This window comes from Choloepus didactylus, chromosome 12 (genome assembly GCF_015220235.1).
Source record: "Choloepus didactylus isolate mChoDid1 chromosome 12, mChoDid1.pri, whole genome shotgun sequence".
NCBI lineage: Eukaryota > Metazoa > Chordata > Mammalia > Pilosa > Megalonychidae > Choloepus > Choloepus didactylus.
This window is the reverse complement of record NC_051318.1, coordinates 2,468,555-2,494,358: the sequence shown is the minus strand read 5'-3', so window position 1 is coordinate 2,494,358 and position 25,804 is coordinate 2,468,555. Positions and strand designations below refer to the sequence as shown.

The 25,804-nt window shown below is 38.9% G+C and overlaps 1 protein-coding gene across 3 annotated transcripts in view; it reads right to left on the bottom strand.

The window, feature by feature from the left end:
* Positions 1-25,804, bottom strand: part of TRPC4 (transient receptor potential cation channel subfamily C member 4) — a 233,831-nt gene that overhangs the window by 105,016 nt on the left and 103,011 nt on the right. For all 3 annotated transcript variants that reach the window (XM_037800477.1, XM_037800479.1, XM_037800478.1), the window contains one exon: positions 6,465-6,983. In XM_037800477.1, coding sequence (XP_037656405.1) covers positions 6,465-6,983 — 519 coding nt within the window. The remainder of the gene's footprint in view (positions 1-6,464; positions 6,984-25,804) is intronic.

The window sequence follows — 25,804 nt, the reverse complement described above, 5'->3', positions numbered from 1 at the left end:
AACAAACATATGGCACTATAACTAGAAGTTAATAATGGGGCATATAGGGAAAAAATACATACCTATTGCAAACCATATACTACAGTTGGTAGTATTTTAACATTCTTTCATCAATAGTAACAAATGTACTATACCAATACTATGAATCAATAATGGAGGAGGGGTGGTTAGGGGAATGGGAGGATTTGAGTTTCCTTTTTGTGTGTGTATGTCTTTATTTCTTTTATGGAGTAATGAAAATGTTCTAAAAATTGAAAAAAAGTAACTGTGGTGATGGATGCATAGCTGTACGATGGTACCGTGGGCAACTGATTGTACACTTTGGATCTTTGAATAATCATATAGTATGTGAACAATCTCAATAAAAAATTTAAAAAAAAATTAAAAAAAAACATTAGCCAAGCAAAATAATGTACAAATTTAAATGTGAACATCGATGCAAAAAATCTAAAGCAATGGTTCTTCACCACTGATAAAAGATCTCACCTGAAAAATGGAAAGCGGTGAGATCCTCACTAGCTCTTGACTGTCAATTAAAATGAACTTGGCAGTAGAGTTTTACACAGAAAAGCAATTTATTTGAGGACAAAGAGAAATCTGATACATGGTGGGATTTTTCAAAGATATTATCATTAAATTAATGTTCTTAGTTTATGTCTGTGACAAATGAAAGCAGTACTAGAAAGAATTGCTTTCCTTGAGAATACCCATGTTTTTGCTTGGTGAGTAGCAGAGAATAACTCTCTGAAATAAAAATGTTTAATTCCATTTTATACTTAATTTTTATTTGTATTTATTTACATGTACTTCTTTAAAGCAGTATCAAATAAAAGCTATGTTTTTATATCTAATTTGAAGTTAAGATTTACTGTTTTTGTGTTTTCTGAGATATAAATATATCATATTCACTGCAGTTTAAAAGGATGCATCTATACATAATGTTTCAGACGTAAAATTTCATTTTTAGCTTTGGGAAAAAATGAACACTTTATTTTTTAGAAGATGTGAATTAGGAGAAGGTAGTTATGTATCATTTAATTAGCTATAAAGAAACTCATGGGAATTGGAAACTAAGCTCTAAAAACCTGGTGATAAATTAAATGTCTAATGACCTGCCACGGTTCTGTGAGCCAAGACGGCAAGTCCTGAACAGGCATTTACTTCATCCATTAGGAAGTGGCAGGCGCTGAAGTGCTGGGTTCCCAAGACGGGGCTGGGGCTGGCGCGAGCGGGGTGGGGATGGCACGAAGGGGCTGGGGCTGGTGCGGGGGCCTGGGGCTGGCGCGAGGGGGTGGGGCTGGCACCGGCCAAGGAAAACTGTGCTCCACGTCGCCTCTGCCCGTGACCCGGGTGTGTGCACGCATGGGGAAGGAGAGGCTCAGAACTGCCAGGAGCCTTGGACCCCTCTTCCAGGTCCAGTGGAAACTAGCTCTGGGTGTTCTCGTGTATGGAAGCCCTGCCACAGGCAAATCATTTTTATGACCCCTGCGGTGCTTCCAGTTCCTGATGCTGAGGTCTAGCGGTCAGGTTCAAAGGGCATACGTAATTCACACCTGAAACATATATATAAATATATAAATAATGCAGGCCAGCAGGACACATTGCACATTGCTTCTGAAAACCTGTAATGGGAAGACAGAGTATGGGCAGCCTCGGGGGCTGGGATAAAATTCGTGCAGCATATTCTTTTGGCAAGAAGGTATGTTTTAATATAAGTGATTCTGAGCACTGATTACGCCAACAGGCTGTTAGGGTGAAAATTGCAAGGATTAAACCTTACAAGACGCAGCTGGCCCTTTCTGCGGCTGTGATGCAGGATACTGGAGGGGTCTACAGCGTTTTCCTGCAAGTCCTCAGCCTTTGCATTGGTTGACCACAAGGAAATACACCAAAAAAGTTAACAGTAACCATAACGAATGGTGATAGAGGCTGCTCTTTCATGAGCGAGCATGCCGGGAAGTGCACCGAGCCCTGGGCCTGCTTTCTCGCACTTCATCTTCGCAACCGCCCTCCAGGACAGACGGTATTTTCCCGTCATAAAGGTGAGGAAGCAGAAACTAAAAGGATGATTTGTCCACCATCACACAGCTGGTAAGGGGCAGAAAAGACAATTATATCCAATTCATAGAATTCCAGGTTTTAATACAGTATTTTATGTCAACCACAAGAAGATGAGTTTACTTGGTATCAACAGAAGGACATTTTTGCCAATAGCTACTCCACCCTTTACAGGATCAGAAACCTCCCTGACGGGGGGATGCTTTCACTTCTCTAACGCACCCGGTTATTGGTCACCGGCCACGGAAGCCAGGAGAAATAGCACCCCAGGAGCCGTTTCCCGCCAGCTGCCGTGAGGATGAGCCAGTCGTTCCCTGACTGGCCTCCCTGCATGTGCCCATGTCCACTCCTTTCAAGGAGGACTTCAATTTCCTACCAGACTCTCGGGGCTTGTTTTGAAGAAAAGGGAAATAAGGAAATGGAAGTTCTGGGCGTGCTGTGACGACAGCAGATGTCCCCCTGGCTCCGGGCGGCCACCACACAATGAAGAAGGGGCCTGGGGCATCTTCAACGCCCACAGATTCCACATCTGCAAAACTCACACCTGGAGCAAGGGCCAGTTCCTTCCCTAAGGCAGGGAGGGGCGTCCTCCGGCTCACCCCACCTTTACCCAGTGCACGAGGAGGAGGCCAGGCCCAGGGCGGGGGTGCGGGCGTTCCCCCAGCCGCCTCTGACACTCGTTCATTTGACAAGCAACATCGGGACCAGGCTGCTGGCTTCCAGCCACGCTTAAGGGAGTTCCCATGTTCTCTTCTCAGAATTATGGTTTCGAGCAAAAAATAAAATAAGTAAAAAGTAAAAGGGGGATGAGGGAGAAATAAAAGGTAGCGCTGCACCCTTTGTAGTGAAGTACTTCACCACAGTGTGAAAAGTCAGTTAATGTTGAAATGTACAGCTTAATTATAAAGAAGATGAGTAATGAAATAAAACAAAGTGCTCCCCTGAACCAGGCCAGGCGCCCTACTTTGACCAGGGGTTCCCCAAAACGGCACAGAGGGGAGGTGGTAGAATGTGATGACAAGAGTGAGCAGAGATCGGGGTTTGCTCCCAGTTCAACAGGGAGCGTTGTAACACAACAAATTATTTAACTATTCTGTGACCCAGATTCCTCCCCGGAAAATCTAGTTAAGAGTAGTTCATGCTCCATAGGCTTGTTTGGAGGATTTTGTATATTAAACCCTATTAACAACATAACTCAGCCCCTAACACATTTAATGGCATGAATTGCTCCCTACTAATGTCCATTCTCCTTGCATCTGATTGATACAACTTCTGCATCATTAGTCCAGAGACAAAATAATTATTTTTCTTTGCCTTCTGATTAGGAAAAAATACAAAATAAAAGTATAAACGTATCTATTATGTGCAGTGTGATACAGGGCTTCCTTCTTGGATGATAGCAGATTAGAGGCAGAACTTGTCTGCACCCCAACCCTGCCGACATGAATGGTTAGACTCTCAGCAGCCACAGGGAGGCCTTTAGAGCATTGCAACTTAACTTAATTGGGCAAAGAAACCTGCAGGGAACCTTCTAGAACTCAGGGATTCTGCAGCTTCATTCAGCTGCACTCAGGACTGAGTCCCTGCTGTACGTCCGGTGCCACACTGTGGCAGGTGAAAAGAAATGTGCTCCTGACACGTACAGCCTAGAAGGGAGGGAAGTAACAACACAATGCAATACACAATGTGTGCAATTAAAGCAAAGGGCAGGTGGAGGGCGGCTCCACAGCGTGCTTCCCACGAGAGGGAAGACCCAGGATAAGCTTTAAAGGGTAAAGATTAATGAGGACCTATCCTAAAGCATGAGAAATGGCCCCAAAACAGACCTCAAACTTGTTTAGACTAAAATGAGGGAAATTTGTAGTAAAACAATAAAAGGCAAGACCATTAGGCTAAAGCAGAGTTTCATTTCAGATGTACAATCTTGCTAGAAAAATCTTCAATCGATTAATTCAAAGTCAGTAATTTCTGAAAATTTAGGAATATGTTTCATAAAACAGGGTCTATGATTTCAAAGAATGCAGATGGGAGTAAAATCTTAAACTTATTTTATAACATTATCAGTTTACAGAGTTAATTTGCTTTAGAAGGAAAAACTGTCACCCAACGGGAAAAACACTTTTTGGTATCAAATGAAAGATACTCCAGAACAACTCGGTGAGAATTCATTTTTAATGTTTTTCTCCGTTGTAATCTTCAAAGATGAAAGGAAAAAATGCAAATACAGTGTTGTTAAAGAAAAGCATCATTTTAAGATTTCACTGGGTTTTTAGATTTTACTAGTTCTTATTTTCTTGTTACGTGTTATATACTTTTAGACATCCTTCCTCCTATTGGATTATTAGGTTCCATCACCTTCTAATTCCACAAGTTTATATTAGAAAAAAGTAAAAAAGACTTAGAAGAAGAGTTGGAAATTATCAAAAGCTGTCCATTGCTTTGCTTCTAACAAACCTAACTAGAGACTCAATTTGTGACTTTCTGTTCATTGGCTTTGAAGTTGAGCTCCCTCTGTATATTCCTGAAATGCAAAAAAGAACCTAAGCAAAGAAAAAAGTACAACTCAGTAGAGATGAACATCTTAGCGCCTCAGACACACACACAAGATTTTACTGTGTCACCTACCAGGCCATAAGCTAGAGAATTTAGCAGATTCAGGTGATTAAATATCATTTATAGCATTCATTTATGAGGGTATGGTAAAGAAATGCATCAGTGTTTTGTTCCTGTGCCTTCACAAAAGTTGCTGTGGTCAAAGACACAAAACGTAGGATGTCAGCATCAAAATCAGTGTGAGCAAAACATGAGGCTGAGGTGGTTCACTGATTGCAGAGTGAACAAAATGCAACAGGTGAGCACAGCAGCTGCTGACGTGTTTTTTGTTTCATTTCATGGGTTGAACTCCTGGGAATTGTATTCCACTCCCCAGTTACAGGATAGCACCAACACTGAACAGGTGTATGGCAAGACAAGAGCTCTGTAATAATCCCATCAACCCTCTAACTCCTCCCTCCACAGAAAACTAAATCGAGAGCAGCATAATACGGTGTTAAAAGTAGGTCTTTCAGAAGAGTCAAATCTCATTTTATGAACTCTAATGTGAACACTGACTTTTCATTTTCATACCTAATAATTTCAAAGTCCTTAATCATGTGAAGTTTTCCATCAGTTTATCTTATATATCAAAATTATTCTGGTCCCTTTTAAATATTAGGACCCTGGGTTCTGAACCCAAGCTGCCAGCTGAGATGAAGGAACAAATGCAGAAGAAGTGATTCCCTTGTTTGTTAGGGAGAAAGCCCATTTCAACCAATTTCAGGCTCCCGTGACAACTGGATTAGATTGAATAGTCGAAGAAGTACAAGAACAACTCAAGATAAAAAATTCAGATACCTTGAACCTTAAACAACAAATACCAACAGACAAAACTGCCAGGACTAATGTGGAATAATCAAGGCCAACTTCCAAAGAAACCAATCATATTTTTTTTAAAATTCACAAGTCTCCTTTTCTCTTTCTTTCTTCTTTTACATTATACAGTTTTGCTAACTATTGTCGTGGAATAACTGCCTTCCATCATTTAGGAGTGAATGGAGAACCAATATTTTCTGGAGATAGAAGTCACCAAATTCATCCCTAAACAAGCAGTGATGGAAGCACACAATACATGGTCATGCCGAGTTAAAAGTGCAATCTTTCTGCTTTTTCTTTCTTTAATACTTAAAATCCATGGAAAAACCACAAGACATATGTTACTCCTCTGCCATTAACTTCAACTTCTTATCCTGACAAATCAAGAAACAAAGCAAGACAAGAGAGAAATCTGAGTACTTTCATCTGCTGGATTAAAGGCTCTCCTGTATTAATAATTGATAATAATGCATTTTTTAAATATAATACCTTACAGTTTAGTAAGAGCCTCTACAAACATCCACTCATTTTATACCTACTATGAATCTGTGTTGAAATTATTTACACACGCACATATATTTTATATTGTCATAGTCTATATAGAGGACTACATATATTATAAATATTAAACACATTAGGCTGATAAGAAAACAAAAGCTCAAAGAGATCTATGTGACTCTCTAAAGTTACACGACATAAATGACAGAGCCAGAACTCCTCAGTCTTGAAATTCTAAAATCCAGCCTTTTTCCCATTACGCCACAGTAAATACGCATGTACATCCCTACGCATAGGCCAAAAGCGAATTATTAAACCGCTTATTACCACTTTTCAACGTGACTCATAATTATTAGTTTGGCAAACAATAAACGTCATCCTTGTACAGTTAAATAGAAAATGCGCTAAAACCCAAACCGAGTTTAATGCGCTCCCTACAATTAAACGGGCGGCGCGCTCACCCGGTGCGCACAGGACCCCGGCCCTCGCGCACTCACCTCCTTCTGGCGGTACTTGATGGCCAGCTTCAGCCGGGCCAGGTCGTTGCCGCCCTGCTCCTCGATGAGGCTGCTGTCGTCGCGGTAGTTGAGGATGATCTCCAGCTCGCGCGAGCTGCGCGTCTGGTCCAGCAGGTCCTTGGCGAACTGCTTGCACTGGCGCGACAGCTCCTCGTACTCGGCCTTGAACTCGTTCTCCACCTTGCTGAGCTCCTGCAGCTCCCAGCTGAGCTGGAAGGCCGTGAGGAAGGGGTCCTCGCTGGACAGCGCGATGAGCGAGGGGCTGGCCAGCGCCTTGTAGATGTTGAGCCTGGAGCGCGAGTGCCGCAGGCTGTCCACGTCCGAGCTGGACACGCACTCCACGCAGTTGCAGCGCACCTCGTGCGGCCGCGGCACCGACACGCCCTTCTGCACCAGCAGCTTGATGATCTCGTAGTTGTTGGTGTGCGCCGCCAGGATGATGGGCGTGATGTCGGGCGTGAACTCGGAGAACTGCTTGTCGAGGAGGATGGGGGGCACCTGAGAAGGGGAGACAGCGGGGAGGGGCTGATTACTAGATTGTGCAGGCCTGTAAGGCCACGGGCAGGTGGGACGAGGCTCGAGGAGGGGATGCTGGGCCTTTTAATTTTTTTTCTTTTCCCCAAGAAACAAGAACAAATGAGAGGAAGAATAATTTTTCCTGTATAGTGACACATTATTCTTTCTTTAATTGAATTATGGCATTTTACAAATGTCTCTAAATAGATGGCTCTGGAAACGCCTTACCTGATAAAAAGCCTTTCTGGCCCCTAGTGTATTTTCTGACTGACGATCTTTGCTTTTTTTTTTAGATGCTGGTGCCCTAAATAATCAAGAGAGACACTGAAGACCAGCCGATGGCTTGTTTTAAACCCATACTCTTCCTCTGCAAGGAAAGTCTTCTTCAATCACTTGTTCTTGTTTTGTTTCTCTCCCTGGGCTTTCTCTTCTCAGTTGCAAACATTGAGCCTAGAGATTAAAGGCACAGCAGGACAAAGTGGGCTAACCTCAGACCCTGTTCCCATCTATCCCCTTCCGGTGAATTGTGCAGGTGACAACAGGTGCTCTCTTGCTAACGTCACTGTCCTCTTGGAACTAAACAAACGCTTCATGCTGGGTCAGGTCACAGTGGGTTTATGCACAATGGCCAGGAAACAATCATGGCCAGTATCCATTGAGCACCTGCTGGATACATTAGCCTCCACAGGAGCATTCACAGTTTATAGATGCAGCTACTCAGCAGACCCCGTGTGTGCTGCACTGCACCACGGTGCCTACCATCTTTGGTTTAATATTTCTAACCATTGGCACAAAGCCATAGACAATCCATGAAAAATGCATGTGACATGGATAAGCTAAACAGACATGGCAGAAAAATGATGACACGTTGCATTGAAGCAGGCTGCTGGTGAAGTCCGAGGGAACTCACAAAAGCATCAAAAGGAAACCATGAAGAGAAAAGCAGTGCTCACGTGAAACTTCAGTTACACTACTTTTACTTAGAGGTATGATATTTGTATCTGAACAATTAATGCTTTAAATTCACCTGACCATTTAGAATACCCAAACTGTTTTATAAAATACACTATTAAAATTAAAGGGATGAAATTATCTTTACAAGTTATTTTAAAATGTATACAACCAGTTGATAGTGAAGACAGCAGCACGTGCTCTATTACTTAATCTTTCATTTTAAAGATAACATTAACTGAAATTTTCTTTATATATTTATTATGAAGAGAAAAATCCCATTATAAAAACTGAGCAAGAGGTAATCTTCAACAAATTATACTTTAAATTTTTTCTGTAGAAGACATTTAGAGAAAACAAAACAATTAAAGTAAATAAGTTTCTTTAATAGAAGTATATTTAAATGACAAAAAGAAGCAATTTAAAAGGGTCTTCTGGGTCCAGTATACATTCATCCTAGATTTCTATACTTTTATAAAGCTGGCAACAATTTTAGATTTATTAACCATAAAATGCAAATCTGCCAGAAGATTGCAGGAAATTTTATTACAAAAAAAGTATAACATAACCATTTGAAAAACACATTTTTCAGAAAATTTTCAGTATCAATATTAGAGAGAGAGATGGTTAAATAACTGATTAAAATAAGTAGAAATACACCAAGCAAAATCATTCTGCTGAGTTTCAATGCTCAATACATTATTATGCATTTTATTTTTTAGATAGACTATTATGTTTGAAAATAGTTTTTGAATAGAACTATTTTATAGGTTCCCGATTTTAAAAGAATAGTTTATTGGTCAATAAACAGCTATTTTTAAAGTAGGTAACTTAAATTATTTTACAGCTCCCTCTTACTCTTAAAAAGTGTCCTACAGTCAACATTAAACCTGTATGTCCTCTTTATCCCTTCACTGCCTGGCACACAGCTTTTCTCGGTCAGGGATACTGGGAGCTGCCTGGCCCGAGGTGGACTTCACTCGTTCTGCCAAACCAGCAAACAAAAAGGCAGACTTTAGAGCCTCTCCATTTCATTATAACAGTGAAACAAATGCACTTTAAAGGAGGAATTGCCCACTATCGAGCACTAACTCTGCCTGAATCGATTATTTCATGGTATTTGTAAACCGGGGTTTTTCTAATTCTGCCACTACTTCTACATTTATTAACTTGTATCCTTCTGTCCTTGAAGTGTGACTTCTGCTTTTTATTATCGAGGATGACTGTGGACCCCTGCAATCTTGCTCCTTTATTTTATTCAGTATATTGTAATTACTGTCATTTTAAACTTCTCATTCATTGATTTATAACATAGAAATACTACTATACGCTGGGTGATGTTTTAAGACGCAAACACACCTGTGTAACAGCACCTCAGCCTCAGTCTCCAGGCATCACCCTTTTCAGATGTGATCACAAAACTGCTGTTGCCATCAATTACTTTCAGACACTTTTTAAACTTCATATAAATGGAATCAGAGGGTATGTACTCTTTGATGTGTGGCTTTTTTTGTTCAACATTTCCTTGAAATAATTCATACTGTTTGTAGCACTAATTTTTGTGACTTCAATAATACAATGAAGCACTAGTTTTTGTTATTCAATTCTTATAGTATTTTGATGTATGAATATAGCACAATTCATCATTCTAATGCTGACACTAAAAAATAGCTTCCAGTTTGGGGCTATTAGGAATATTGCTTCTATATACATACCTGTACAGCCCTGCTGAGCGTCTATCTAGAAATGGGATTTTGGGGTCAAATGGTTTTCTTAAGCAATTGTACCCACTTTCATGCCCACCAGCAAAGCAATTATTTTTGGTATTGCCAATGCTTTATCTGCCTGTCTCATCTATCTATCTATCTATCTATCTATCTATCTATCTATCTATCTATCTATATCTATCTATCTATCTACCTATAGATCGGTTCTATCTCTCCATGCCATTCAGCAAGTTAAGAAACCATTATGAATTTTGTTTTATTTACTATTTATTATCAGGAATGGGTGCTGAATTTTGTCTAAAGCGTGTTCTGTTTCTATAGAGATACTCATATACTTGTTCTCTATAGTTCTAAAATTATGGTAAATTTTATTAATGGATTAATGTTGAAACATCCTGGCTTCCCTGAAATAAATTGCATGTGGGCAACATGTCATGTTTTTACTTGGGTAATATTTTGATTTACATTTTTTATGTCAATTTCATAATTGAGATTGCTTTATAATCCTCATTGTGCTGTCTTTATCAGGTTTAGGTACGAATGGTATATATGCTTCTTAAAAAGAATATAGACACTCTCTTCTGTGGAAGACAAAGTGAGGTGCCCTTCAATTGCCCTTCCAGAAGGCCTTGCCGCTCAGCTGCAGAGCACATGGTCAGCAAGCCACTTCCAGCTAACTCCTGCAAGCTCTGCCTCAGTTTTCGAGCCCTGGACACACTCTCCTCGGGTAACCCCAGGACAACCACCGAGCAAGAAGGTGGCACGAGGCCCAGCCATTTCCCCCCAACATGTGCTCCTAGTGGACAGCATTCCTCGGGCGCTCCCCTTTCCACTGGTGATGACTTTCGTCAGGTCTGACCATGGTCTAATGAAACCCCCTTGCTCCTTTCCCTTTTTCTTTCAAAGATGTTGTCCCTGATAAATCTTCTGCCCTTACCTCAGATTCTTGGAGAACCCAACCTGTGGTCCGTCCATTTTTAATAACCTGGAAAAAGTTTAAGTAGCACTGGAATTATTTGACCTGTGAAAGGTTAGAATTGCCTTGTAAAACCATCGGTGCCGAACCTTCTATGGGATGGGTGTGGACTGAGCTGTGCACCACAGTTTGGACTTGTTCTTGGTCTCAGTCTGCATTCTGGGGTGTGGACCCACCGCACATAAGGTCTCTTCGAGGTGCCACTTCAGTTACAGCGCGGCCCCCGCCAGGCTGGCTTTAATCCGCTGACTGGAGTGGAAGTCACACGGACGGGGGCGACACGGGGACAGCCCGAAGACGGAAGCTGAGGGAACCCAGAGGAGAAAGGAGAGGAGGTGCTCGTGGACATCGCCTCGTGACTGAAAAGCCAACAAGCCCCACAGTTGCCGGCCAGTCGGAAGAGACCACCCCCGGGGGGATGCCAGCCCTCCGGCCTCTGAAACGAGAGTCAATGAATGCCCTTCGTTTAAGCTAACCCACTGTATGGTATTTGTTTTAACAGCAAGGAAGCTAAATAAAAAAGGTTATTTGGTAACTTTTTCTATTTACTCTTTGAAAATTAGTCGGCTTAGGCTTTCTATCACTAACTGAATTGATTTTTTTGTAAATTGCATTTCCTTAGGATGTTTGTCAGGTCATCTAGAGTCATCTAGGAAAAAGTAGTTTTAAATATGCAAGGACTCACGGAATTCTAGGCTCACATGACCTTCCTGAGGAATCTACTAAGGGAGGAGATTACAGAAAACTTTGAAAAAAGGACAGATGTTGAGTGTTGAATATATTTAATAGGTGATCTAAGATCAATTCAAAGTTAGGAAAGTGTAAGTATTTTCTATTCTGAAAATGAAGAAATGAGAGCAAGAGAGAAGGACAATGGAGAATGGATGAACAGGGGTAACATAAAGCTTACTGATCACAGATTATACAAGGTGTCAGAGACATCATTTAAAAGGTGCAAATCAAAGAATAGAAGCCTTGGTGAAGAAATAGAGGACTGAGGTTATTATAAAAAGTATTAGTACAAAATACAAACCATTCTAATTAGAAAGATAAATGCAGGGCTTAAGGATCTACAATTCTTTTTCTCCACTATTGCCAAGATGATTTTTTTCAAAATATAAGTCTATTCAGGTAATTCCTCTCTTAAAATCCAACCATGGCTTATGACTACTTTAATTAATTCAATAATGCATTTATGCATTCAATCAACAAATACTTTTTGGCTCTGTAGTCAGGCATTGTATTAGACTCTGAGAATTAAGAAAAATGAAGATGAAACAGACAATATCCTCAAGGAGGTGACTGCTGAATACAAAGGAAAAATAGAATAAACATTCCCTATCTCTCCCAAGGAAAGTACAAATAATTTACTATAAATCCAACACAAAGCTAGATACTCTGTGAAATGCATGGAAATTCATAGGTGTTTTCAGTGTCACATCAGGTGCTCACCAATATTTATTCTGAACATTTTCTAAGTACTTGTCAAAATCTCAGGGTAAATTCTATGCTTTATATGCTTTATAATGGATTAGTAGACTTAGAACAAAATATTAACTGCACAAATCTGCTATGAACCCTAAAATATGAGAATCGTTTGCTAACTATAGACTTTTTTCATTGTTAACAAGAATGTGATACTGTGCAGCATTTTACTTTCATTAATAAGTAGCAAACAATTTGACACAGTGGGAGCAGAAAACTTCAGATTCAAGCTGTTCTTTTAGAATGTTAGAACATTTGGGCTGGCATTCTTTTGCTAGTTAGCAAAGTGCCTCTCAGATAGCAAGTGCCCTGTGCAGGATAAACTGACTTTAGTGCCTGCAGTGGTGTGCAGGTGGCTGCCATTGGTACAGCAGTGTCAGTCAGGCCCCTGAGCCTTCCACCTAGCAGCCAGGTCAAGAACTGATGATGAGGAGCAAGTCTCAGGACGTTGAGCAATGGCGGGCAAATGGGTGCCTCAGGTTTTCACCCTCCAAGCCTAAATATTCTCAAGACTAAAGCACCCCCTCTTCCTTTGGTTGACTTTTTCTGCAGCTCTCTTTTTAGGTAGTGCTAATGCAACCACCTCTCACTTATAAACAGATGCTCTTTGGGCTGTGTGTAGACGTAAATTCCCCAGTCCTTTTCCCCATACAGCTGATACATTTAGCGCATTCTGGGTTATATGTACCAGGCTGACAGATTTGCAGTTACTCAAACAAACAGAAAATCATTTCACTAAATCATATTACATAATAAATGAATCTGCATTGGATGTCTTCATTTAAGCAGAATGGTAATGGGATGATCTCTAAACTTCATTTTAATCTAGCGTATTTTGAAGAAAAAAGCTGGAGAGTTTGGAGACAGATAAAGAGGTCTGGTAACCATTAGTGTGACCTAGGGTTGTAGCAATGGAGAAGGAAAACCTTTGCTTGCATCCTGTCAGGCCACAACCCAGAAGGAGAGAGTGGAAGAGTGAAGTAGGACTCAAGGCAAATGTCAGGGGGTCAGGGAAGTCCGTTAGAGGCCCCCTGGGGCAGCCTCCAGTCCAGATTTCAGTTTCCCTAATTTCCCCTTTGTCTGGGAGGTAAAGTGGACATAAGCAGACTTCAAAGTCCAAAGACGTTCCATTACGGGAGCTGGTACTGAAAGGGCACATTCAGAGCTGCCTACTTCGAATTAGAGAGCCTGGACCTTCCCCCTTCCCTCTCTCAGCTGGCCCTGAGTAGGGGTTGGTAGAGGGTGTCTCGCTGACTTCCGGGGAAGGGTAGGGGCCATCTCCACAGCCTCCCGCACCAGGCGCTGGGAGGGCAGCAAGAAGGTGTGACTCAGAGACCCCTGTTGGCTTAGCTCCGGGAGTTGGGACATTTAATTAGCAACTCTACTATCTACTAAATCCTCAGAGGCTTAAAGAAATCTAAAATACACGGCATTTGATCTGAGAAACATCTTGAAAACACAGAATGTGGGTTTCCATGCTTCATCCTCAAACCACTCCTTGGCTTTACTCACCATCTCTAATAGGCAACCTACCTCTTTTGTTTTGTAGTTTCATTATTACTGGTGAAGAATATAGTTTTCTAACAAGTAAAATAAATAAGTCTTTGTAGGTGCTTAGTGTAACCATCACCTAAAAGTGATTTTGATGCAAGCATAGTTTTTTTGTTCCGATTTGCCACTCAGCACCTTTAAGAACAGTGTAAATGTCATGAAGAAGATACTGCAGATGAGTATCATATTGTCCTCGGTTTAGCTGAAGTAACATCTACAGACACAAGTGGCCCTGTGTCCAGACAAGCACCTGTGCAGATACACACTCAAATTACCAACAAACAAACAGCACACCCCTGACCCCTAGCTTTTTAAAAAACAAATTTCAGGGGGGCAAGATGGCAGAGTGGTAAGGTGTAGACCTAGGTACTCGTCCAGGGCATCAGGTAAGCAGCCGGGAACTGTATGGAACAGGCACTTCAGGGGCTTCTGTGACCAGTCGCGCATCATATACCAACATGGAACGGCAGAACAGCTGAGGTTGCAGCAAAAAAATTCTAAGTTTTCCCGGCCAGGGGGCTGGCACCACCCCCCAACCCCTAACCCCACAGCATCCCTGCCAGGCACGGCAGACTTTCTTGGAGCTGGTTCCCTGGGGGAAAAAGAAACAATCTGTGCTGGGAGCAAGGAGGGAGGCTCAACTCAGAACCAATTGCAGAATTAATTAACAAATTTGGATGGCTGAATAAAAGCTCCATCACAGGTAAACCAGGAGCAAGCACCAAAGGGGCTGGGAGGAATCAGTCCCGCAAAGAGGAAGTGGGACTGACATCAACATCAACAAAAAACAGAGACCTTTGGAGTTGGAGGAGCTCAGGGTACTGGAGAAGAGCTGGGCCCTAAGAAAAAGGGGCACAGAGAGAAGGTTATCAAATCGCACTTTGGCTTCCAAACCCGGGGACTGGGGTCCGGCTCTGAAAAGGCTTTTTTTTTTATTTTTCCTTTTCCTTTCTTGCTCTCTGATTCTTTATCTTGTTACTTTTCAACAGCCCATCAGAGCTCCTGCTTCAGCACTGCCCCGGGAAAGGTCACGTTTGGCTGAAAGTGAAAGGTTGGAAAAAGATATTTCACACAAACAACAACCAGAAAAAATTGAGAGTAGCAATATTAATATCAGACAAATGAGACTTCAAATGTAAAACAATTAACAGAGACAAAGAAGGACACTATATATTAATAAAAGGGTCAATTCATCAAAAAAACTAACAATCATAAGTATTTTTGCACTGAGCCAGAGCACCCCAAAACGTGAGGCAGATGCTGAGAATACTGAAAGGAGAAGCAGATGCATGTACAATAGTAGTTGGAGACTTCAATACACCACTTTCATCAGGGGATAGAACACTTAGACAGAGGATCAATAAGGAAACTGAGATGTTAAATTGTATGATAAATGAACTAGACTTGACAGATATTTATAGGACACTACACCCCACAACAGCAGGAAACACAGTCTTCTCAAGTGCTCATGGAACATTCTCTAGGATAGAAAACATGTTGGGTCACAAAGCAAGTCTCAACAAATCAAAAAAAAAGTTGATATTATACACCTTCTCAGATGATAATGGAATGAAGTTGTAAATCAATAACAGGCAGAAGGTCATGAAATTGACAAATATATGGAGGCTAAGTAACACACTCTTAGACAACCAGTGGGTAAAGGAAGAAATTATAAGAGAAATTAATAAATACCTCAAAGCAAGTGAAAATGAAAACACAGCATATCAAAACTTATGAGATGCAGAAAAAGTGGAGCTAAGATGGAAATTTATTGCCCTAAATGGCTATTTTAAAAGAGAAGAAAGAGAAGAAATTGAGGAATTAACTGTTCACCTGGAGGAACTGGAGAAAGAATAGCAAATTAACCCCAAAGCAAACAGAAGGAAAAAAATAACAAAGATTAGAGCAGAAATAAATGAAATTGAGAACAGAAAAACAATAGAGAGAATCAACAAAACCAGAACTTGGTTCTTTGAGAAAACCAAGAAAATTGATGGACTCTTAGCTAGGTTAACAACAACAGAAAAAGTGTAGATACAAATAAATACAATCAGAAATGGGAAAGGAGACATAACTACTGAAGAAATAAAGGAGATAATGAGAAGATACTATGAGCAACTATATGCTAATAAACTAGACAACTTAGATGAAATGGACAACTTCCTAGAAAAGCATGAACAGCCAACATTGACTCGAGAAGAAACAGACAATCTCAACAAACCAATCACAGGTAAAGAAACTGAGTCAGTCATCAAAAAGCTCCCAAAAAAGGAAAGTCCAGGACCAGATGGCTTCACATGTGAATTCCACCAAGCGTTCAAGAAAGAATTTATACCAATCCTGATCAAACTCTTAAAAAAAATTGAAGAGGAGGGAAAGCTACCCAACACATTCTAGGAAAGCAACATCACCCTAACACCAAAATCAGACAAAGATACTACAAAGAATGAAAATTATAGACCAATCTCTTTACTGAATATAGATGCAAAACTCCTCAACAAAATACTCACAAATAGAATCCAGTAGCACATTAAAAGAATTATACAGCATGACCAAGTGGGATTTTTTTTCCACATACGCAAGGCTGGTTCAACACAAGAAAATCAATTAATGTAATACGCCACATCAATAAATCAAAGCAGAAGAAGCACATGATCATCTTGATTGATGCAGAAAAGGAAAATGACAAAATTCAAAATCCTGTTTTGATGAAAACAATTCAAAGTATAGGAATAGAAAGGAAATTTCTCTAATGATAAAGGCAAAATATTAAAACCCACAGCTAACATCATAATCAATGGGGAAAGACTGAAAGCTTTCCCTCTAAGATGAGGAACAAGTCATTTTTCTGCACTATATAGATTACCCTTTTTAGGTTTTAATGTATTGGAATAGCTAGAAGGAAATACCTAAAACTATCACACTCCAGACCAGTAGCCTTGACTCTTGAAGACAATTGCATAACAGTGTAGCTTATAATGGGTGACAGTGTGATTGTGAAAACCTTGAGGATCCTTTATGCAGTGTATGGATGGATGAGTAGAAAAATGGAGACAAAAACTAAATGAAAAATAGGGTGGGATGTGGGGGATGATTTGGGTGTTCTTTTTTATGTTTATTTTTTATTCTTACTCTTATTCTTTTTGGTATAAGGAAAATGTTCAAAAATAGATTGGGGTGATGAATGCATAACAGCATGATGGTACTATGAACAGTTGATTGTACACCATGGATAATTGTATGATATGTGACTATATCGCAATAAAACTGAATTTAATTTTAAAAATTGGGCAAATGACATGGGTAGACACTTTTCTGAGGAGGAAATACAAATGGCCCAAAAACATATGAAAAGATGCTCAACTTCACTGGCTATTAGGGAAATACAAATCAAAACCACAATGAGATATCATCTCACACCTACCAGAATGGCCATTATCAATAACACAGAAAATGACAAGTGCTGGAGAGGATGTGGAGAAAGAGGCACACTTACTCATTGTTGGTGGGAATGTAGAATGGTGCAACCACTCTGGAAGACAGTGTGGAGGTTCCTCAGGAAGCTAAGTATAGATCTGCCATATGATCCAGCTATTCCATTACTAGGTACATATTCAGCGGAACTGAAAACTAAGGCACAAATGGACATTTGTAAACCGATGTTTATTGTGGCATTATTCACGATTGCCAAAAGATGGAAACAGCCCAAATGCCCATCAATGGATGAGTGGATAAATAATCTGTGGTATATACCCATGATGGAACGTTACGCAGCTGTAAGACAGAACAAAGTCACAGAACATGCAATAACGTTGATGAACCTTGAGAACGTTATGTTGGATGAGGTTAGCCAGAAACAAAAGGACATATGCTGTATGGTCTCACTAATGTAAACTTATATTAATGAGCAAATTTTGAGAGTCAAAAGCTGAGAACACGGGTTATCAGGAGTTAGAAAGAGGGTAGAGATTGGGCATTTGATGCTGAAGTAATATAGAATGTTCAACAGGGTTGATTGCATAGGTCCAGAAATGGATAGCTTAATACTGTGTGATGGTAGCACAATATTGTAAGCACACTGAACAAAGATGTCTGTGAGTAAAGCTGAAAGAGGAGGGCTCGGGGCATGTATGACACCAGAGGTAAAGATAAGCGATAAAGACGAGGACTGTATAACAGTGAAACCTAGAGTGGTCAATTATGGCGACTAAATGTACAAATATAAAAATGTTGTTACATGTGGGAGAACAAACAAATGTCAACATTTCAAGGTATTGAAAAAGGGATGGTATTGCAAAAAAATATAATCAAGGCTGGAGTTCATGGTCAACAGTAACATTGTAATATGCTTCTGTTAAATGTAGCAAAAGCAATATACTAACGAGAGATGTTTTGAGATGGGGATATAAAGAAGGGAAATGGGATTCTTGGTAGTGGTATTGTTGTCTGACCTTATTATTGTATTGTGTTGTATGGCATTTTAATTTTTTTATCTGTTTTTATTTTTCTTAGGAATTGTTTTTTGAAGTAATCAATATGTCAAGTGCTGATTGTGGTGATGAATGCACAACTATATGATGATACTGTGAACAACTGTACACTGTGGATGATTGTATGGTATATGAATATATCTCTATAAAATTGCAGGGAAAAATATAAACAGAGGGACACAAGTGCTGGAGAGAACTTGGAGAGAGAGATGTACCTATTCACTGTTGGTGGGGAGGTAGAATGGTGTAGCCTTTCTGGAGGGCAGTGTGGTGGTTCCACAAGAAGCTAAGAATGTGGGGCCATAAGGTCCTGCAACCTCATTATGGGGTATATACTTGGAAGATCTGAGAGCAGGGAAATGAACAGATATTTACACACTGGTGTTTATAGTGGCAGTATTCACAATTTGTAGTGGATGGAGGTGGCCTAAGGGTACATCAACTGATGAAGAGAATGGTGGACTGTGGTGTATGCATACAATAGAATATTGAGCAGCTGCAAGAAGGATTGAAGCTGTGAGACACTTAAATAGGTGAATGGATCTTGAGGACAGCATTGAGTGAAGTATGCCAGAAATGAAAAGACAAACATTTTAATGCCTCACTAATATGGACTAACTAAAATGTGTAAACTCTGAGAATTGAATCTCAGAGCACATCTTATCAGTGGAATGGTCCCTAGATTGTAAACTCTTAGAGCAGTCACATCTATTCCTGAGTTGTAATGGTTATCTCTAAATTCTGAAATCCTGTGCTCTTTGTGTATAACCCGTACAATCTCTGGAACTTTGGGTATCTGTGCGACAGCTGAAATTCAGAGTTAGAGCCCAGCTGCTATGAATGTCAATATTACCTCATACAGCAACTATTTACAAATCTGAAAAAGAGTTCAGATCTCAATTATAGATATGAATGAAGCAGATCTGGTTAGGACTAAGGCAAATCATGCCAAAGGGTAAAGGACAATATTGAATGTGTTTTAAGACTTCAACTTCTGTGTGAGACCAAAGGAAGAGATGTTTATTTGGTGCAGGATCTATATTTTCTGCAGCATACCAAATAATTTAACTTGTATGTTTAGTTTATTCACCACCATAATTACGTGGAACTTTGAATAGGAAGTCAGATCTGGTAGGTTTGTGCAGGTTAGTATGAAATTCTGATACATCCCAAAGTAATTTGGGTAGAGAATGAGGATATGTTTTCAGCACCCCCCCCCCCCCGGAGAACTGGGAAAAATGCAGAAACGTTGGACTTCCCCACCTGGGTTGTTATTAGTGTCCTCGCAAACGTTGAGGACTGACAGTTTGGTGGGATGAACCCCCTTGGAGCATGACATTGTGAAGCTTGTTGCTGCAAAGGAGAGGCTGAGCCTACTTATAGTTGCCTAAGAGTCTCCCCCCGAGTGCCTCTTTGTTGCTCAGATGTGGCCTCTCTCTCTCTCTCTCTCTCTCTCTCTCTAAGCCCTCATGGCAGGTGAACTCACTGCCCTGCCCCCCACATGGGACATGACGCCCAGTGAAGAGTAAATCTCCCTGGCAACGCAGGACATGACTCCCAGGGATGAGCCTGGACCTGGCAACGTAGGACTGAGAACATCTTCTTGACCAAAAGGGGGAAGTGAAATGAAACAAAGTAGTTTCAGTGGCTGAGAGATTTCAAATGGAGTCGAGAGGGCACTCTGGAAGGCATTCTTACGTGCTAATAGTTTTTAGTGTACTGGAATAGCTAGAAGGAAATGCCTGAAACTGCTGAACTGCAACCCAGTAGACTTGGTTCTTGAGGACGATTCCATAACTATGTAGCTTACATGGGGTGACTGTGAAAACCTCATGGCTCACACCCCCTTTGTTCAGTGGATGGAGAGAAGAGTAGAAAAATGGGGACAGAAACTAAATGAAAATAGGATGGGATGGGAGGATGGAGTGTTTTGGGTGTACTTTTTTACTTTTACTTTAATTAATTAATTTTTTGTTTTAGAGTAAAGAAAATGTTCAAAAGTTGATTCGGGTGACAAATGCACAACTATATGATGGTATGGGACTGTGGATAGTTGATTGTACACTTTGGGTGAATGTAGCTTGAATATATCTCAATAAAGCTGAGTTAAAAGAAAACAAATTTCCAACAACTAAATGACGTATTTCACCTACCAATCTACAGCTAAAATAGAGAAGGCAAATTAAAAGATCATGAGACCAAATACATGTCCCTGTTTTTATACTGCATAACTGAAAGGTAGCGCTGGTTTTTATTCTGTTCAAACTCTATAAAAAATATTTGTTTAATCCCTTTTCCTCACTCTTATCATAACATCAGTGTTCTGGTTGGCTAATGCTGCCATTTTGCAAAACACAGAAATGTATTGGCTTTTATAAAGGGGGTTTATTTGATTACAAAGTTACAGTCTTAAGGCCATGTAAGTGTCCAAGGTAAGGTATCAACAATAGGGTATCTTCACTGGAGAAAGGCCATTGGCATCTGGAAAACCTCTGTTACTTGGGAAGGCAAGTGGTTGGCATCTGCTTGCTCCCAGGTTGTGTTTCAGAATGGTGTTCTCCAAAATGTTAGCATCAGCTTTCAACAGCCATCTTGGAAACGTGTCTCTTAGCTGCAGCACTGAGTTCCTTCTGTCAGTTCTTTTATATGGCTCAAGTGATTTAATAAGACCCACCCTGAATGAGTGGGGTAACACCTCCATGGAAATTATCCAATCAAAGGTATTGCCCACAGTTGATTTTGTCACATCTCCATGTAAACACTCAATCAATAGGTTCCAACCTAATCAACACTAATATGTCTGCCCCCACAAGATTGCATCAAAGAACATGGCATTTTGGGGGACATAATACATCCAAACCAGCACAATTAGTTACATTACTAACTGAACATTTTAATGGCACATGACACTAAAAATGACTGACATACACAAGCTGATTGCTTTTCTCAGAATTTATCCAAATGCCTCATCTTGAAGTGATTCACAATTAATGTGAGATACAAATTTTTAAAATCTAGGCCATGGTATTTTACTGAAATATAGAAAAGTCTCTTTGCTATTAAAATATCCATTTCTTAATTATTATACGGAAGCACAAAATTTTAGGAGAGAAATTCAGAGAAATTCTAAGTGACTTTCTTCCAATATAAGGGTATTCATTCAATTTCAGGCTATTCATTCCCTTGAATTGAGTATTTATTAAACTGGATTGTATAGAGTAAAACAAATCTACTTTCATAATATTATTTGGTGTATCCTGGATTATTAAGAGTAAAGAGATTCATATTCTAATCTGGCCCTGCTCTTAATTAGCTCTATTACTTTGTGAAAGTCTCTGAATAGCTCTATATGTTATACAGAAAAGAATACCGCTTGAAACTTGAAGTTTCTGTTGCTCAAATACCTTTTCTATATTCTGACAGCAGAATATTAGAAAATTTATGAAACAGACACATTGTTGTCAAGTATGTCAATAAAAATTTGTTGCATTCTTTCCTTTCATTTACTTGTAATTTCAATGATTTTTTTTAATGTATCAAAAGCTACTACTTTTTTTTTAAACTCAGGATTATAAATATCACATTTACCTCTTTCCTACAGTCAGACTACTTGACTTTCTAATTCAAACAACCATAAGGGGGTTTTCTATTCAAAGTTATATTTAAAAATTCATTTAACATACATTACATAGAAAGTAAGCATTTTAATTCATATCATATAGTATATTTATATATGAATTAATTCATATTATATAGTATATATCCATATATCCATATATCCATATTTATTTTCACACATGAGCTTGCGTAATAAACAAGTTGTTAAATGAAGGAATGACTGGATGAATGGATGGATGGATGGATGAAGGGTTAAGTTACAATCTTAGCTAAAAAGAGTCAGTTTATTATTCTAGGCCCAATTCTCTGAAAAGACTAAACTGACTTTAAAATTTCACTTATGTAGGAAAAGGCACTTCCTCTTGGTCTCAGCACAGAGCTAATGATTTTCTGGAACGCTCACAGCCAGTCCATCAGTTAAACCACTTTAAATCCACCAGTGGTTTAACTGATACTTGCTGAAACCTTGATCCAATAGATAATAAAAGCAGCTTACAAGGATTCGGTCCCCAGTATATACACAAAGTTTTTATTCTGGAGACCTTAATTTTTGTGTGCTATAGACTCCTTTAGCAATCTGGAGAAACCTGTGGACCCTTTCTAAGAAAAAAGAAATATATATATATATACATAGTTTTTAAACATAAATGTGTATTTTACAGGAAAAAAGGTAGTGAATTATCTTCAAAATTATATTGAAAAAATTATGTTATATAGTAATATATGAGATTCTTTATTAATGCATTGGATTAAAAGATCTGGTGGCAGGTAGTAAGAGTTATTTTGAAGTAATGATCAACCTATAAATTTATCAGATCTATGCAATAACAGCAATGTGATAGGAAAATATCTGTGATTTCTAGTATGGACAAACAGGCACTGCTAGCAAACTGTAATTTTTTTTTTTGCTTACATTCATAATTGAAGAGAATTATGTATTATATTTAGAATTTAGTAAAAATAAAGTTGTACTTTTCCCATCCTGTTTCACCATTGAATTTTATTCATCTTATCTTCAAGTTAAGAAGTTCTTCAAGTGTGATTAAATTGGAATTGGAAGAATTCAAGTGAGAATTTTAACAGAAAAGCACTAACCAAAGAGTTGCTTTTTTAGGAGAGGCATTAGAGAATTAGACTTGTGGAAAGAAAAGAAAGAAAGCACTATTCTTGAACTAAAAATATCCACTCATCTTCATTGAAAGATAGTTTATAAATGTTCTAGAAAATCAAGTGGAAGAAATAGATCACAAAACAGGAAAAAAACAAAAAACAAAAAAACGAAAAAAGTATCTCCTGAAGATGTTTACTGGTATTTCTGGAGGCCAAGGAAAGATCCAGAAGACTAAATACGTGGATAAAACATATTCAAGAAGAGAATATAGGAGAGAATATAGGACAGATGGAGAAAAGGCAAAACATATGGCATAAATAGAGAAATTTACCTCACATAAGGAATGTCGGGGCCTCAGACTGAGAGGGCCCCCCAGGCCTCTGCTGAAGTAAAGAAAACAACTAGACACATTCTGGTGAAATCCCAAACTTCCAAGGTTCAGACAAAGGCGAAGAACGGCTTCAAGTGATCAGAACTATAGCAGAAGTAGCTCCAAAGAAAACCCACGCACCATGAGAACCTGCAGGATAGTGCACGCCATCCATAGAACTGTCTCTCCCCAGGATTCTGCCTCCAGCCAGGTGAGTGCCACCTGCTTGGACCCAAGGAAGGCATCTGGCTGGGAGAGGTCTCGGAAGGTGCCTGACCCCTGGGTCCTACAGGAGGGGAGATTCTGGACGGCACTGCAACCAGATACGAAATGAATCACCTCCAGATCGGTGGGGGAATGGGAGAAAGGAATCTTGCAATATCTAGAGATAATTCTTTCCATTGTGCCCGGGTTTAGTAATATAGGTAATAAGTAGGAAACTTGAAGCAAAAGGGACATGCTGATAGAGAATACCCAGTAACAGTTTGGAATCAGATCACTTTCTAGATTTCGGTGAGATTGTTTAATCTCACCAAAATCTAGAAAGTGATCAGTAGGGTTAGAAATTAGAAAATAAAGAAATAAAATGTCATTCTATTTTCCTGTCTCTTATAAACAACACCTTCCTTAATTTCACTTACATATGGGCCTCTGTCTTTTAATTAGGAGAAACTGGCGTATTAACGTAGTGCAATAATAAACATATTTGGTTTTAGGCTTTATATTATTTTATATTTATTGTTTATTTTATTTTTTGCAGTTCCTAATCGAATCCAACAATGTATGAAAAGAATAAAACACAGTGTAAAAGTGGTGTTTATTTCAGAAATGCAAATTCCATTGCTTATTATGACAGTTTTGCTATAATTCATTACAGTAGTGAATAGTTTTTTTAAAATGTTATGATGCATGAAAAGGTGTTTGATAAAAGTCATTGCCATTGCTAACTATGATAAATCCTATTTACCAAAAGTCAATAGTAGACCTTATAATTTGCTATGATGTGTGAAAGCTTTTCCCATTAAAGTTAGGAATAAGACTGAAATGTTTGTTCCCATCATTGAAATATTATACCTCATTATTCTCATTCTCATTATTATTCACCATTATTTTGGAGTTTCTACCTAATGCAATAAGAATGGAAAGTAAAACTCAGTCAAAATACTGAAGAAAACTCCTGTCTGTAGTCACGTATTTTGAAAAGTCAAGTTAGAAGCATTAATGAAGCTTAATATACACACACATATAGAAATCCTTATTTTTCTTTATATTAGCAATGCAAGTTATAAACAGAACTGATTATATAGTGAATGAAAATATGCACCACTATTAATAGTTATTAAAGTACACAATACTTATGAATACATTTTAAAAAAAGAGAACGTATAAGGAGAAACAATAAAACCTTAATATGAGGCATAAAGAAAGATCAAAATTATGAGGAATATATTGCTCTCTTAGATAAGAAGACAATTTCAATGCTCTTAAAATAGATATATGCACTGAATACCATTTCATTTAGAATATTTTTTTATTTGATTTTATTTGGAACTTGATAAAATTACTATATTAGTTAATATGGAGGAATATATATCCAAGAATGGCCCATAACTGTGAAATGGAGACTATGACACAAAAATATAGCAAGAGATATTGTTGTACAGAATTTTGACCATAAATACTTATGATTATATATGAGATGTTTCTATATGAAAAACCAGAATTTTATTCAGTTCATTTACTAAATGGCACCGATGCAATTTTCTACACTCAAAAGGCAAACACAATTATTGCCCTGTTGTCCTTCAGACTAATAAATTTGAGATGGAAAGTGTCAAAAGAAAAGGCAACACAATTTTCAAAAAGAATAAAGAACAGTCATATAGCCCCAGGTTGGAGAAAACTCTTTAAGCAAAGCTAGAAACACAGCAAGGAAACTACATATTTTATTATACAATTCTTAAATGGAATATCAAAAGGCATCATAAATAAGATAAGAATGTACACTAGGACAAAACACATTTGAAATGTATGAAATAGATTCTTAATATTCATTGCATGCAAAGAGAACCCACAAGTTGAAAAGAAAGTTGTAAACAACTCATAGAATAAACGGAAAATTATAAACAGATATATCACAGAAGGAAACCAGAAAGTCAGAAAAAAGAAAAAATGATCTTATTAATAGTTTGGGGAAAGACAAATTAAAACAATAATGGAATACAATTCCCCCCCTCCCCATTATATTGCCAAATGTGAGGGCGGGGGGAGACAGGCCCCCTCCTCACTGGAAGCTTGAGGAACTTCTCGAGCTCTGCGGGAGAGTGTCTGGCATTACACCAGCCCTGAGACCCAGTCTCTTTCCTGGGAACCTCCCTACAGAAAAACAGGCACCACGAAGCTATTTTCCTGTATTCATTTCATCACTATTTGCAGTAATAGAAATCTGGATACCATCTGAATGCTTTTCAAAAGATAAAGGCTGAACATGTGGTGTCATAGCCATCTGAATTATGATGATGTT